General features: G+C 36.8%; 1 protein-coding gene across 3 annotated transcripts; it reads right to left on the reverse strand.

Moving 5' to 3' along the window:
• Positions 1-215: 215 nt before the first annotated feature.
• Positions 216-8,673, reverse strand: LOC107477825 (uncharacterized). 3 transcript variants are annotated; one of them, XM_016097895.3, is made up of 2 exons: positions 7,826-8,673; positions 216-812 (listed from the first exon to the last, which is right to left on the reverse strand). In XM_016097895.3, exons 1-2 carry the CDS (start codon positions 8,440-8,442, stop codon positions 356-358), a joined length of 1,074 nt encoding a protein of 357 aa, XP_015953381.2. In that variant the 5' UTR covers positions 8,443-8,673; the 3' UTR covers positions 216-355. The 3 variants fall into 3 exon arrangements, with proteins under 3 accessions (XP_015953381.2, XP_052115403.1, XP_020993429.1); XM_052259443.1 differs by having other exon boundaries at positions 765-807; XM_021137770.2 differs by lacking the exon at positions 216-812 and adding an exon at positions 6,797-6,984.
• Positions 8,674-16,065: the final 7,392 nt, after the last annotated feature.

A 16,065-nucleotide genomic window follows, 5' to 3' on the forward strand; every position in this document is an offset into this window, starting at 1 on the left:
ACTAATGTCTTGTTATTTAATTTCGTCTTCTCTTTTCTTTTCCTCCTCGTCCTCTTTTATTATCATCGTCATTCTATCATTTTCTTCTCCTATAAATGTTCAAAACACTAAAGCACGGAGATTTTGATGCGCAACAAAATTTTTGGTTTACACAATTTTTTATGTACAGCACAATTTTTTGAAGGATTATATGCCCAAAACATTGACACCAAACCATCATTTACATCTGTAATTTGAAGGGCTGACCAAAAGTGAAGAAAAGCCGCTGAAAGCAGTGCTTTTGTTAAATCGTCAGCCATTTGAACATAGCCTGGAACATGACTGACCTTAACTATACCTTTCGTCACATAGACCCTTACAAAGTGCAGATCAGTTTCAAAACGCTTGGACTTTGAGTGAAGTATTGGATTTGCAGCCATAACATAACACTCAAATTGTCACAGTAAATAATTGGAAGTTCAAAAACAGGATGCTTGAGCTCACATAGGAGATTTTTCACCCAAATGAGCTCAGCTACAAGGTCTGACATGGTCCGATACTCAGCCTTAGTGTTGGACCTTGCCACTACACTTTGCTTCTTGGATGACCACAAAACCAGATTCTTGCCCAAGAACACACAAAAACCACTGGTGGACTTTCTATTATCAGGGTCTCCACCCCAATCGGAGTCACTATATGCTGTAAGATCAAGTGTGCTATTCTTGTGTAAGTGTAAGCCATAGCTCAAAGTACAACTAATATACCTCAAAATTCGCTTGATTAGCTGCCAGTAGGGGTGTTCATGGGCGAGGCCGGGTCCATTTTGACCTGACCTGAAAGTGACCCGAAATAAACCGGATTAAACCGAATCGAACCGATATAAAATTAGTATATACAAATTTGTAAATTTTATATATTAAAATAATAAAATTTTACTTTTAAAAATAAAATTTAACAAATGTTATATTATATTTATATCAAAATAAATTATTTTAAAATAAAAATAATACCATATAATATAAAAAATAGTAATTGAAGTATAAAAGTATAATATGATATTACTAATTTCACTCTAAAATATATATTTTTATTGTAGAAAACTTCAAACCGGGCAAGGTGACCAAAAGCATAACCTGAACCCAACTCGAAAATAATACCGGATAAAAATGGCAAATCTGAACTCGACAAAATATGCATCGGGTCCGTGCCAGGTTTCGAGCTGGGTTGGTCCTGAACACCCCTAGCTGTCAGTGAGTATCTAGAGGAGACTGCATAAATTGAGAGGCTTTGCTCACACAATAAGAGATCTTAGGCTTTGTACAGTCAAGTATTGAAGGCTGTCAACAACAGACCTATATAGCTTTGGATCTTCAAAAATGCTACCACCAAGAGCTGAGGCTTTCATTGAAGAAGGCAGAGGGATTTTATAAGAACTACATCCTTGATCAATATATCAGTAGCATACTTTTCCTTACTTAACAATAACTCTCCATTTGCATCCTTTGTTACTTGAATGCCTAAGAAATAGTGCAAATCACCCATGTCCTTCAAAAGAGTACCTGACACTCAGTTGTTTGATAACCTCAACCATCTCTCTTTCTAAGCTTCCAGTGATGATGATTTCATCAACATACACATACACAAATAATACTGAGCTTTTGCAAAATCTACTGAATATAGAAACATCAGACTTTGTGGAAGAAAAACCCAAGTGCCTCAGAACTGTGGACAGCTTGCTGTACCAGGCCCTTGGAGCCTACTTCAGGACATACAACCTTTGGTTAGTTTACAAAGCAAATTTGAGTCTCCAACCAAATAGCCTTGAGGTTGCTTCATATAGAAATCCTGAATAAGATCACCATGCAAAAATGTATTTCTAATTGCTTAATGCACCAAGAATTCGCTAATGCTATGGACAAGACCATGAGAATAGAGGTTGGTTTCACCACGAGGCTATAGGTCTCATTGAAATCAAAGCCATGCCTTTGAGAAAAACCCTGAGCCACCAACCGTGCTTTATACTTCTGTAGAGTCCCATCAGAGTTACACTTGGCACGAAACACCCATTAACATCTCTCCTTGGTGGTAATGGCACTAGCTTCCAAGTGTGGTTCCTTTGTAAGGCATCAAATTCTGCATCCATGGCTACTTTCCATTGTGGTTGCAGCAAAGCTTCCTTAACAGTTCTAGGCTCAAGCACTGCATTAAGGCACCTTGGTTTGAAAATACCAGCCTTACTCCTGGTAATCATTGTATGAGTGTTAGTCTGCTGTGGTGTAAGATCCGAGAAAGGTAAGACCATTTCAAAGTCTGAAATTGGAACAATGGTGGGTGTAACTGATGGCACCAAGGGGGTGAGGGCTGGAGATGAATTGTTGACAGCAGTAGAGTGGGTTGTATTAAAATCATGAGCTAGGGATGGCTGAGACGAGGAATCAGTGAGTTTGTATGAGGTGGAGTAGGATGTAAAGGGTGATTTGGTGGAACAAATTGTGACTGACTTGAAGCAGGTTGTGAGTGATGTGAGGATGGAATTGGAGCAGTAGAAATTGTTGGTACAGAAGGAGGTAGTTTTGGAATTATTGGTATGATGGGAGTTGATTTGAGATGAGTCATAGACATATGATGATTCTTGTTCAAGAAGTCACCATTCTTGAAAGGAAAATGTGTTTCATCGAACACTACATTCCTAGTGATGATGATTTTTCCTTCTTGTGTCAAGCACGTATATCCCTTGTGAGCAATGCCATAGCCAAGGAACACAAGGAGCAGATCGAAGTCCAGCTTGTGCCTATTGTAAGGCTTCAAATGTGAAAAGCACAAGCACCCAAATACTCTTAGGCTCTCATAGGAAGACTCCTTCCCAAGCAGTTTTTCAGTTCGAGAGACATGATGCAACACTGGAGTAGGAAAAGTATTGATTAATTGAATTGCAGTAATAAAAGCTTGCCCCCAATATGTGATTGGCATGCCTGCACCTGACAGCAAAGTAAGCCCCATTTCCACTACATGGCGATGCTTCCTTTCAGCACAACCATTCTGCTGATGAACATATGGACATGAGAACCTGTGAATGATTCCCTGAGCCTGGAAATCCTTAGAGAAACTGAGATATTCAGCTGCATTATCAGACTAAAACATTTTGATCTTGGCATTAAGCTGCGATTCAACCATTTGAGCTGAGATTTATTTTTAATCAGATACAACCAAGTGAAATGAGAGTAAGCATCTATAAAATTCACAAAGTAATAGTTGCAATTCAGATCTGAGGTTGGTGCTGGACCCCATATATTTGAATGGACAAGTTCTAAAAATGTAGTATATACAGTGTTGGATACAGGAAAAGGCAACTGATGAGACTTTTCTATACAAGTCGTACACACAGACTTGTTCTCATCAATTAAAATATTACAAGCTTTTAAAACTGAGGCAACAATAGCACGAGCTGCATGTCCCAATCTGGAAATGCCAGAGAAGAAATTTATCATTTGCAGTCAAGGTAGTGTGATAGGCAACAACCTTTATTGAGCGTGTGAACTGTGAAGTTCTCAAACTTATACATTCCATTTGCTACTCTTCCATGTAGGACTAATTCACTAGTTTTCTGAGATTAGACATAACATTTGCCAGCACGAAATTCAAAGACTTTATTGTCACAGCAAAACTTGTACACACTTAGCAGATTCTTTGTTATCTCAAGTACATGAAGTAACTTTTGCATAAAAATCTCGAGTTCAAATCAGATTCAAAATACGCTTAATCAACAGCGGTGATATGCAAACCTGAGCCATTGCCAACGATAACTTGGTTGTTGCCTTCATAATTCTCTCCTTCCATCAAATTTTGAGGGTCTAGAATCATGTGGTGAGTTGCACCTGAGTCAGGATACCAACTTTGATCATAAACTGTTGTTGGTGTAGCTATGGTGTTATCAATATTGGCTTGATTAGCTTGTAGTGCTTGTGGCACTTGTATTTGAGTCAAATTCTGTTTAGACCTGAAATTGGAACTAGAACTATTGTGAGCACTACTTCTTTCATCATAAGAATCATCATACCTATACCAGCACCTTAGAACAGTGTGTCCTAATTTTTCACACACTTGACACATAACCTTGGCTCCATTATTGAACCTGCCTGCTGATCTATTACGAAATCTTCTTTTTCCATTGCCATAGCCTATATCAAATCTGCCTCCTCTACTGAATCTTGAACCACCTCCAGTGAACCTTCCACGACAACTATCAAACTGTGCATCATATCCTCCAAACCTTGCATCATTTCCAAATCATGCCTCAGTTCCTTCAAAACTCGAGCTAGAGCCATACTAAAATTGATCATCCGACCTATTGAACCTGCCTCCTAATCTACCTCCTCTATAGCCACCTTGAGAACCTCCTCTAAAACCTCCTTTCATATTGTAATTATGTGAATTTTGAGCAGTATTAGCAAAGATAGGTGACTTTGACCTTCGAAACCTCTCTAACATGCTTTCATGTGCAAGAAGCCATGCCTCTTAACTCTCCAACAGATATACTTGTGAATCTGGCAACTACAGAAGTGATTAATGGAGCATACTCTTCTGTTAAGCCATGAAGAATTGCATTAATATAATCTGTTTCTCTCATTGGTTCACCTACTGATGCTAATGCATCTATCATTTCCTTCAACGCCAAGACATATTCATTTACTGAACCTCCAATTCGAATGCTACTCAATTTACTCTTTCGTTGCATATTTTAGCTCTAATTTGAGATGCAAAGTGATCTTCTAACCTTTTCCAAATCTGACAAGTGTATACACACCATACCATCCTCGTGGTGAATGGTTTTGTCATTGAGGCCAACAGCCACAACTTGAGCAACGCATCTTGTCTCTCCCATCGCAAGAACTCTGGATTTGCCACTCCCAATGCATCAGAATGGTCTGGTATACCTTCTCCTGTTATGTAACTCGAGATTATGCCCTTAGATTGTTGACTCTGCTTGATCTTTCCATTGAAGGAAATTGTCCTCATTGTGCTTCATAGAGATCGGAGAAGAAGTGAAATTAGGTGTTGAGCTCATTTGAGCTCTAGGAACTTCGATTGGTATGTTTGCTGCCATGATTGATCAGAACTTAGAGCTCTGATACCATGAAAGGTATCAGGCAATGAAGAAGTTGGGGGAAGAAGAATATAGAGGATGAAGAACAATCGAAATGAAGAGAGAGCTGAGAGAGAATTGAGAGCTATGAAAACTGTTATTAAGAGTTACAAATGATTAGTTGGTTACAGCAGGTTCCTTACAAGATATTTACAGTAAGTTAGACCACTAGCTGTCATAACAAACTCTTAACTAACTTCCCTAACCAATCACTCTTAACGATATTCTAGAGCTTACTACATTCTGCTATCACCCCTAACATTTTATAAGTGTTTTGATTTACTAAATAGAATGTGACAAGTACCTCTATGCCATGCTTGAGAATTATGTTATCACTCAGCTATTGGCTACAGTTTTCTCAAAGAAGTTGATGCCCGATTTGAAGATATTTAAAACTGATGACATGAAAGGCATAAGATATTGAAGCTTATGGGATTCTAACTTTTGACTAATTTGTAAATCCCAGGGTTTTTTGGAGCTTAATATTACTCAGCTAGAATACTTGCCAAATCCCACTACTCGAGGATTAAGATCAATGATTTGCTATCACAGACTTTTGTTTTTTCATTCGAGGTATTACATTGTACACAAGCTATTCAGTCGGACTATGGGTGCTGTAAAATCTGGAAAAGGGGTCGTAACAACTGCTAAGCAAGAAACTTCAAGGTCCTCCAATATTGCTTCTCACTCAACTATATGAATTATTACTATAGCTCCCTTAATTACTTCTCATATGTGTAAAACGCCTCTTAAGATTTCCATAAATTAGTTCAAATAGAGAGATGCCTAAGTTTCTATAGAAGTAATCTTAACCATAACTTAAACGACAACATTTAATTTGAAGCATAGTCTACTTTCCACTTCCAAAATCATGAAAGCAGCAAATATTGGACAACTTACCCCACGTCACACACACGAGTTGATACAGTATATTAGGTGTTCTTGAAAGATTAAGACCTATTGCAAAAGAATACTACATACACATCCACCAAAATTTGGATCTAAGCACTTTACTATTAGGGTTCCTCTAAATAAAACTGCCCTGTCCTGCCCTGCCCTGCCCTGCCCAGCCCAGCTTCAGAGAAGAGACATTCAAATGATACAGATTGTGTTGAAATGATCCGAACACAGTTCAGTCAATCAAGTCATTGAAATCATATAATGTGTGACAATTTTTCAATTAACAAATAAACAGCAATGTAACTTCCTCAATACAAATATATGATCCTTGATAGTTCAAATCGCATTGTGTTCAATATTCACAACCGGCCATAATTTGTTATCAATTCTTTACAGCAGCAAGCAGACAATACACTCATTGAATAATCATTTTATTCTAGTCTGTTGTTTCTAATACTGAAAATAGATTCCTTATTGAATTGTAACAGTAACGTAAGATCATACACATTACTCTTCTGAATCTGGCTCTAGCGAGGAATCAGTACAGGAATGGATATCCATTCAAACAAAAGAAAACAAGTTCTGAGCACTACTCAGATCAATCTCTCCAGGCCTGGCTCCAATATTCAGCCTACCTTTTTTCCTTCCCATACATTCACTATCTATGATTCTACCGAACCACGCAATGTCCACTCTCTCTGTTCCCTCCCACCACACCAGCTCATGATTCTATTATGCACACTAGGACTTGAGTCCCCTGGACACATCTTTAAAAGAAAAAAAAATAGTATTATTCATATAATCCAGAAGGTCACAACATAAGCTCATGACTCATACAGAACAAGAGCTTTACATGCATTTCATAAACCAATCAGGACCAGGACAATAGGTTCAAGTTTATAAGTTTGCCCTATAATATTATCGAGTATGATGCACAGTCCATTCAAACACTGCTACAGAAACTGAAATAGGAAATAATAAAGCAAATCAACAACATGATTAGTTTATTCTTTTTTTTTATAAGCAATCAACACCAAATCTCCATCTTATAACTACAAAAGGAATTTATCAAAGTTAATTCACAAAAATAATCTTAACCAACTGTCCACATTTTTGTTTCATAACTCAATTGCACAAAGATGTGGTAGTTAAAAGTAGTTACTCATTAGCTACTGTGTAATGATAGTCGATAGAGCTTAGAACTAGTTATAGTTAGTTGTTTATGTAACTCATCTAGAGAGTATATAAACAATGTACACCACAGAATTCGGAGAGCTGGATTGTTCATTTCTGCAATAACACACTACTCCAGAATCTCAAGCTCTTTTCTTCTTCCTCAAGTTTCCTCTCCCTTCATGGAGAGTGACACCATTGTAAAGAAATGTAGACTAAGATCTCATAAGATTTTACCTATCCTACTTCTACCTCCTCACTAATAACTATAACACTTGCATCAGATCCCACAAATCACAAGAAAACCAAGACCCTATTTCAAAATACAGAACCATTGTGTTACAAGGCCCTAAATTCACAAGCTAATTACCCTAAAAGTCTGAACAATATTTGATTCAAATCACTAGAATTGATTAATTGAACCCCATGCATAATTTACAGTACAACATCAACACCTACAATTATAGATATAAATTCAGAAAGACATGTACAAAAACACATGAAACGAGATATACAAAATTTGAAGGAAAAAATAATGAAAAATTAAGCATTAATCAAGATTTACTAGTTCTCATAACAATACTTGTCATTCTCATTCCAATCAAGGTGACATTACTGGAACTAACAAACCTCGATTTCCTGAACAGACCAACGACCTCCCTCACCTCATCGTCCCCGCACTCCGCGACGGCGACAACACACGAACCGCCGGACCTGACAGTGCGCTCCATCTCCGCCGCGAACCTCGCCGGGAACAGCGCCTCATCCAGCCTTGCGGAGAACGCGAGGTCGAACGCACCGTCGAAGAACGGCAGGTTGTGCGGATCAGCGCGCTGGACGAGCGGCGGCGAATCGACGAGCTCCACACCGGTGACGTCCTCGACGCCGGAACCGGAGAGTGCGGCGACCTCGTGGCCGGCGCCGGCTGAGACGCAGAGAACCTTGGAGTGGTTGGCGAGGATGCCGAGGCGGCGAAGCGGGAGGAAGACGGCGGAGGAGAAGGACTGGACCTTGGAGTTCCAGTCACGCGTGGACCAGAGGCGCTGGTTCTTCTTATGGAGCGGCGCGTGGATGCGCGTGGTAAAATCGCAGGTTGATTTGGGGAACCGAAGGTGGGGTTTGAGTGGGGCGTCGGAAGGGACACACGTGTCGGGGGTTTGGAGGAAGAGAAGTATGAGAGTGGTGGATGCTATTGCTATGGCCACGAACGATAGCCTCTTCAGGAACCTCTCTATTTCCCTATCCATCACTCTTTCTTTTATTTCTTTGAAAAAACAAAAAGAAAAAGAAAATTAATATGTGCTTCTTTTCTTCTTCTTTACTTGTGAAGGCTGAAAATTCATGAATTCTTTGCTGCTTTCTGCGTCTGCGATGTGGTTCTGATCTGGTGCTGATCTGTGTTTCTCTGGCATTTTTGTGCAGTCTTCTGGTAAGTGAAGGAGCTTGTCTAGTATGGATCCTTTTCAAAATGGTGCTTCATGCTCATTGCTATTTAGGGTAAGATTCATTGAAGGTCATTAATTAAACCTATTAAAAAATAAAGTTTAATTATTCTATTCGTATTATAATTGTGGTAAATTTTTAATTTAGTTTTTATATTTTAATTTTTAATTGAGTTTTTAAATTTTTTTTAATTGGTTTTTACTATGACAAAAACATTTGGTATAAAGATATTTCAATTTTTTTAAATTTTTAATCGTCTATCTTTTTTTATTTTTATAAAGATAAAATTAACTCTCTTACTTCTCTAGAAGTAATAATGAGTAGAGTAGGATAAAGTTTGAACCAAACTCTAATCTTATGTGCAGGTTAAATTTGTTACTAAAATTTAACTCTACCCTATTTGCGGATTAAAAACAACCTAACCCTAATCCTATATGTGGTCAACATGTAGATATCCGATTCTACCCGCGAATTTTTTACAAATATGCAATATTATTATATACCCGAATGAGCATGCAAATTAAAAATTCAATACAAACAACATAATCATCTCAGCACAATAGTCCCATAAATAACATAACCATCAAATGTTCAATTCTATATAAAAGTCTTTGCTTAAAGTAATAACACAAATACAAATAAAATATTGTGATATAATATTGTATTTATATATTACTATAATAGAATTGATTTTTATATAAATAAAAAAGTTAAATTATTAACTTATGATCTTGGCTCGATAAAGATTTTTTGTACTAAGCTGTCTGCTTCATCTGCTCCCACCTCTCCCTCTCCCACCCTAGTGCTATACATGAAAACTAGAGAATATCTCACTATAGTTGGTGATATGATAAAGTCAACTTTTATGCTGATCTATAAGGTTAGTATTTGAGTTATCTTAGTTGTTTGTCTAATAAATTTAACTTTTTTCAGCATTTATTTCTTCAAAATTTTGGTTCTTCTATTTCCATGTATTCTATTTCTTGAACTCTTGTCTATGTTGTACTTCTAATCCTTAATATATTTTTTCATTTATTATTAACTTGAAAAAAGAGGTGCTATTAAGGAGAGAACTTGTGAACACAATAAAAATTATATGTTTGCAGTTGAAATTCTTCATAATGACAATATACTTAGATATAGATAATTATTTCAATCTATTTACTGTACAAAAAAATACTAGTGTCATTAGTGAAGAGCAGCATTGTCTTGGTAGATATCACCTTAGGTCGAATTAAATGAGGCAGATAGGCAGAAGTTGAACAAATGATGGAAGAAAAGAGGCAATAAGATGAGTAATTTTTAAGAATAAACGGTTACTTGATAGAGAATCTTATGCAGACTCATATGCATATCATGTAGCAACACACAGCAGAATATAACTTAAGTAGATTAGTTATTGAGTTTGTTACTATTATTGCCATCTGGAAGTAGTTAGTTAGAATTGAATTAGCACTATATAAGCTTGTTGCCATAGCGATAGCTACTTGAGTTCTTTCACTGTAGATAAAGTTTATGCCTATTCTGATCCATTTCTTCTCTCAATTCTCTCTGTTAGCGTGTGTTCTCTCTACTTCGCTCACCTTCTTTCACATGGTGCAGTGAATGTGGAGATCAAAGAATGCACCAAGGGATTGAATTGAAGAAAGGACTTAATCATTCAGACTTGATAATCATAACCGCAAGTTTTGAATCGCTAGTTAGCATGCAGTGATGGAACCAATTCGCGGAATCGCACAACTAGAGACACGGTCACCATTGGAGAACCTTGATCCTCAAGTAATTTCAGTATTTTTGAATTAACTTTCTGTAATTCAAGCGCACATAAACAAAAGCAACAGAGGACCAAGCCAAGATCCTATGAGTTCTTTTTACTTACATCCCTCCGAAAATCCAAGTATATCTATAACTCATAAAATTCTAGATGGAAGAAACTATGGAGATTAAAGTAGAACTATGAATCTTGCTCTAAAATCAAAGAACAAACTTAGATTTATTGATGGTAGCTTAAATAAGCCAGAAAAGCAAGATTCCCTATTTGAGGCATGAGAACAATGTAACACATATGTAGTTGCATGGATCAATCGTTCACTAGAGCTTGACATTTTCAAAAGTGTGAGCTAGAACTATAGCACTGGATCTTTGGGAAGACCTAAAACATAGGTATTACCAAGGTGACCACTTTCAAATTGCTAAGCTACAAAAAGAGTTATATGCGACTAAGCAGGGAGACATGAGTGTGACGTGTACTTCACGAAATTGAAGACGATATGAAAAGATTTGGATAACTTTAGAGTAATTCCATCATACGAGTGTGGAAGAAATTGCAATTGTGGACTAGGAGTCATAAGAAACTTTAGAACTGAAGATCAGGTTACTTGATTTCTTAGAGGATTGAATGAACAATATGTTGGTTTTAGGTCACAAGTCATACTTATGGATCTACTCCCAAATGTCAACACTGTTTTCTCTCTTGTCACACAATAAGAAAGACAGTTTCAAAACCTAGATTTTGTCTCAGAACCAAAAATGATAGTTCAGACAATCACTCAACCTGCCACTCTCTTGAACACTGCAGATGCCTCTCAAGGCAGAGGGAGAGGAAGGGCAGAAGAGGCAAAAATTCAGGCTTTGGAAGAGGACAGGGAGGAAGAGGCGAGATGCAATGCTCATATTGTGTCAAGATGGGACATGTTTATACATGCTACAAAAAGCATGGATTGCCACTACATCTTAAACAAAGATATAACACAGTATTCACTAACATAAGTGCAACTAAATCTAAGGAAAGTAATGAGAATTTAAGGAACCCTTACAGTGGGGAAGATAGTGATGTAACAAGTTTTGATTTCACATCTGAATAAAAATCAGCCTTATCATCCAAGTAAGTTAGTACATATTATGCATTTCACATCAAACATTCTCGCATTAAATGTTTCAAATAAGAAGTTTACATCATGGGTAATGGACATAGGGAAATTGACCATGTGTCTTACTCACTCAATGACTTTCATACATATCATGAGATAGCTCCAATCCTTGTAACATTGCTAGAACTATCATATTCACAAATGAACTTTACATTGTTGATACATTATACATACCTTCTTTTAATTTCAAACTAATTTATGTTCCAAGGCCACATCACATCTGTATTGTCATATGAATTTTGATGACCAAAAATGTAAGATACATGATTTTAACTTGGAAAAAGTGATTGGAGTAGCTAGAGCTTGTGGGGCACTTTACATACTGAACAATGAAGCAATGAGGCCCAACTTTGCACAAACAGCAGCATTCTTACCTTGCCAAAGTCAAAAATAAAAGGAATAAATCTTTGACATTTTCAGTTAAGACATTTACCTTTTGAAAGACTCCATGTAATGAAATCTATTTTTTCATTTATAGATTGTAACACAAAAATTAATCCATGTGATACATGCCATTTTTCAAAGCAAAAGAAATTGAGTTTTCTAAATAGCAATACTATTTCAGCAAGCATATTTGAACTTCTTCATATTGATATCTGGGGACCTCTTGCAATTCCCTCGATTGCTAGCCACAGATACTTTCTAACAATAGTGGATACAAATCCAAATTTACTTGGACTCATTTAATGAAAACCAAAGCTGAAGCTAGCACAATAGTAAAAAGTTTTGTTCAATTTGCAAAAACTCAGTTCAGCAGCCAAGTAAAGTATATTAGAATAGATAATAAACCAGAATTTTCAATGAAAACTTACTATGCTAAACTGGGATAATACACCAAACTTCTTGTGTTGAGACCCCTCAACAAAATGAAATTGTTGAGCGAAAATATCAACATATATTAGCCGTCACAAGCAGTTTGTTCTTTCAATATGGAATCCCAAAATGATATTAGAATTTTGCTATCCTTCATGTAGTTTATATCATAAATCAAGTTCCAAGCATTTTTCTAAACAATCAATCACCGTTTCAAATCTTACATAATACCACCTCTGATATCTCGACTCTTAGAATATTTAGTTGCTTAGCTTATGCTATCATCATCACCTCAAATAGATCAAAACCTAATTCAAGAGCTCGAAAATCAGTATTTTTGGGATTTAGGGAGGGTGTTAAACGTTATGTACTCATGGACTTACAAACTAGACAAATTTTTGTTTTAAGACATGTACATTTTTATGAACATAGTTGTCAGAATTGAACCAATGATCGAACCAGTCAAGTTACTGGTTTACTGGTTTATTGATTCAACCGATAAATCACTGGTTGAACCGGTAAAACCAGTCTCACTTAAATATAAAAAATAAAATAGTAAAAAACTTAAACTAAAATTTGAAATACATATCTTCACTAACATTTTATAAAGAATCAAATCTCAAATTCTAAAAATAACTAATATAAAAAAATATAAAATTTGTCAGTACTACTATAATAGTATCTTAATTTGACACAATAAAAGTAATAATTAATTCACAAAGCCTATCATCTAACTATAATATCAGTAGATTTTAGCACTAGCATCAAAACAAATAACCTTAATCATAATATTAGCATTGAAATAGATCAAGCAGATTAATAAATTTTTAGTGAAATTTATATTTATATTAATAATGATACATAATTAAAATATAATTAATTCGAAAAATAGAGAATACAAAATTAAATTAAATTAGATATCTATAAATTATGTAATTGAATGTATACTATATAATTACTATTTGTCATATATAATAATAAGAAGCATGATGACTAAGTGGTAAAGGAAAGATGCTGCAACACTAAGGTTCTTGGTTTGAACCTTGGCTACAATTCTTATCGATTTTGACCTATTTTCTCCGGTTTTTATTGGTTCACCCCGGTTTTCTTTTTTGAACGGTCCAAAGAGTAAATCAAACTGGTTTAGAGTCCGGTTCATTGATTTTTTGGTCAAATCAACCAATCCAGTTCGGTTTTTATAACTATGTTTATGAAGATCACTTTTCTTTTTCTCATGAACTTGACTCCTTAACTACTACTGCATCTAATCAGCAACCATCCATGAGTATCGATCCCTTTTCATATGACATTTAGCTAATCTTGAGTCACACCCAAACGAGCATGAACTTACTGGTCATTCTTCACATAATGGTGTTTTCAATAATGCAGACTCAACACAAATTGAACTTTCTAATAATTCACCACCAGTTACTACCTCTAACACTAATGCTAATAATAAAAAAAAGTATTCCAATACCTATTGCTGAACAGAATACACAAAGAAGGACCTCGAGAATAAGAAGACCTCCTTCTTATCTTTAACATTATCAGTACCTAAATCTCACCACAAATCCCATATCTTCCGTTGTAAAACTCGGTTAATTAATGACTAATTAATTCATAAATTAAAATATATTTTAGAAAATGAGAAATGAGGTTTTTATGATTTAATGTGATAGAGAAATTTAAAACAAGAATTTTGACACCAATTTTAAAGAAATCAGCCCAAAATTGGGTCGAACGGGCCAAACCGGGCCAACCAGACCCAAGTTGGGTCCAGCCAAGCCTCATTAATGTAGAGAGTTCAGCACTCTCTCTCTCCCTTAAACTAACACACACACACACACGCTGAAACACAAAGGAAAAAGGGGGGGATATGAAACCATTGTTCCTATTCGCTTCCAACTTTCATTGATCACAACTTTTGATCTGGAGCTTCGATTGACACACCATTTGCAGCCACGCGACCACGGCGTCGAGCTTTACAAAGCCTATAAGGTTGTTCAAGAGGTAAGCCACGTTTCATCTATGTTCTTCCAGCTTTGATTTTCAAAAATTTTGGGCAAAAATGTTGAAATTTTGAGCTCCTTTGTGTTATAGGATCAAATTAGCTTGAATGGAAGGCTTGTTCTTGCTTCCTTTATCCTTGGGTAAGGTAAGAGATCCCAAACCCTAGCAAAATTCTAAATTTGAGGCATTTGGGTATTGAGTTGTTGTGTTTTGGTGTGATATTATGGCTTAGGCATTATATGTATGTGTATTGGAGCTTGATTGGTAGTGCACAAAATTGTGATCACACTTTTCACAACTCCGCACAACTAACCAGCAAGTGCACTGGGTCGTCCAAGTAATACCTTACGTGAGTAAGGATTGATCCCACGGAGATTGTCGACTTGAAGTAAGCTATGGTCATCTTATAAATCTCAGTCAGGCGGATTCAAATGGTTATGAGATATTGATAATTAAAAGGTAAATAGAACGGAAAATAACATAGATATACTTATGTAATTCATTGGTGGGAATTTCAGATAAGCGTTTGGAGATGCTTTGTTGCTTCTGAACCTCTGCTCCCCTATTACTTCCATCCAATCATGCACACTCCCTTCCATGGAAAGCTGTATGATCCTATCAGTGAAAATAGTCCAGCTACGGTCTCTGTACGGCTAATCAACTGTCGGATTTCTCGTCTCGGATAAAAAATACCAGGCACAGCTACCGCAAGACTAATCATCTGTCGGTTCTCACTTGTGTCAGAATAAGATCCATTGATCCTTTTGCACACTGTCACTGCGCCTAACATTCGCGAGTTTGAAGCTCCTCACAGTCATCCCTTCCTAGATCCTACTCAGAATATCACAGACAAGGTTTAGACTTTTCGGATCTCAGGAATGCTGTCTATTGATTCTAGCCTATACCACGAAGATCCTAATCACGGGGTCGGATGCTCTATTGTCAGGAGAGACGATGCGGATCCGTGGATTAGAGACCCAAGAGAGTATACTCCGGCTGGTGTTCAATGACTACGTTGAACATCATGTAGAGTGCTTTGTGGTTGTCAGGCATGCAGATCTTGGCTAAGCGGGTACTGAAGATAGTGGGTGATTGTCATGGGTCACTCCTTCAGTCTGACTTAACTGAATTAAGTACAAGAGTATATCTTGGAGAAGAAGTAGGCATGAATTGAAGGAAAAACAATAGTAGTTGCATTAATTCATGAGGAACAGCAGAGCTCCTCACCTTAATCTATGAGGTGTAGAAACTCCACCATTGAAAATACATAAGAACAAAAGGTCTAGGCATGGCCGAATGGCCAGCCTCCCAAATGGCATAAGAATTTGAAAACAGGGGAAGAAGACCCGATCAAAGGATCGAAAAATTGTCCTAAGATATGAATACAATAGTAAAAAGTGCTATTTATACTAAACTAGTAAACTAGGTTTACAGAAAATGAATAACTAAGTGCAGATAGTACAGAAATCCACTTCCGATGCCCACTTGGTATGTGCTTGGGCTGAGCATTGAAGCTTTCACGTGCATAGGCTCTTCTTGGAGTTAAATGCCAGCTTGGGTGCCAGTTTGGGCGTTTAACTCCAGCTTTGGTGCCAGTTCGGGCATTTTACGCCAGAAAAGGGTCTCTAGTGGAAGTTTGGACGCCAGTTTCGGCCATCAAATATCCGGCAAAGT

The sequence above is a fragment of the Arachis duranensis genome, chromosome 3 (genome assembly GCF_000817695.3).
Source record: "Arachis duranensis cultivar V14167 chromosome 3, aradu.V14167.gnm2.J7QH, whole genome shotgun sequence".
Classification (NCBI taxonomy): domain Eukaryota; kingdom Viridiplantae; phylum Streptophyta; class Magnoliopsida; order Fabales; family Fabaceae; genus Arachis; species Arachis duranensis.

Bases quoted from the DNA above. Each gene is read 5' to 3' on its own strand.
- LOC107477825 (XM_016097895.3), bottom strand. From the start codon at position 8,442: ATGGATAGGGAAATAGAGAGGTTCCTGAAGAGGCTATCGTTCGTGGCC. The intron at 813-7,825 runs GTTTGTTAGTTC...GGTCACTTTCAG, and splicing joins GGTCTGTTCAGGAAATCGAG to GTCAGGTCAAAATGGACCCG.